Genomic DNA, 565 nt, shown 5'->3' with positions numbered 1-565 from the left:
CCCGCCCCGCCCCGCCCGCAGCGCTGAGCCTGTGCGGTGGCCCGCAGAGCCATCAAGAAGCTGCAGTGGATGGCAGGCGGCACGTTCACGGGCGAGGCGCTGCAGTACACCCGGGACCGGCTCCTGCCGCCCACCCCGAACAACCGGATCGCCCTGGTCATCACCGACGGCCGCTCGGACACCCAGAGGGACACCACGCCGCTCAGCGTGCTCTGCGGCCCCGACATCCAGGTGGGGCCACGTCCACACGCGCCCTGGGCCGTGGGGCGGTCCGCAGCGGCCGCCCTGACCTGTCCTCCCCTCAGGTGGTCTCCGTGGGCATCAAGGACGTGTTCGGCTTCGTCGCGGGCTCTGACCAGCTCAATGTCATTTCCTGCCAAGGCCTGGCATCCCAGGGCCGGCCGGGCATCTCGCTGGTCAAGGAGAACTACGCGGAGCTGCTGGAGGACGCCTTCCTGAAGAACATCACCTCCCACATCTGCATAGGTGCGCGGCGCTGGCAGGGGGCGCAGGCAGGGCGCTGGCAGGGCGCCGGCCCCGTGGGGCGGGGCCAGGGGCGGGGCCA

At 71.9% G+C, this 565-nt stretch overlaps 1 protein-coding gene across 1 annotated transcript in view; it reads left to right on the top strand.

Moving 5' to 3' along the window:
- The first annotated feature begins 27 nt into the window (after positions 1 to 27).
- LOC105308837 (collagen alpha-1(VI) chain-like) overlaps positions 28 to 565 on the top strand; it is a 5,398-nt gene continuing 4,860 nt past the window's right edge. Inside the window, exons 1-2 of the mRNA XM_011384852.2 lie at positions 28 to 231; positions 306 to 486. Of these exons, the coding sequence (XP_011383154.2) occupies positions 70 to 231; positions 306 to 486 (343 nt within the window). The 5' untranslated portion in view covers positions 28 to 69. The remainder of the gene's footprint in view (positions 232 to 305; positions 487 to 565) is intronic.

Source organism: Pteropus vampyrus, unplaced genomic scaffold, assembly GCF_000151845.1.
Source record: "Pteropus vampyrus isolate Shadow unplaced genomic scaffold, Pvam_2.0 Scaffold632, whole genome shotgun sequence".
NCBI lineage: Eukaryota > Metazoa > Chordata > Mammalia > Chiroptera > Pteropodidae > Pteropus > Pteropus vampyrus.
Note: the sequence above shows the minus strand (reverse complement) of the source record. Positions and strands in the feature narration are given on the sequence as shown.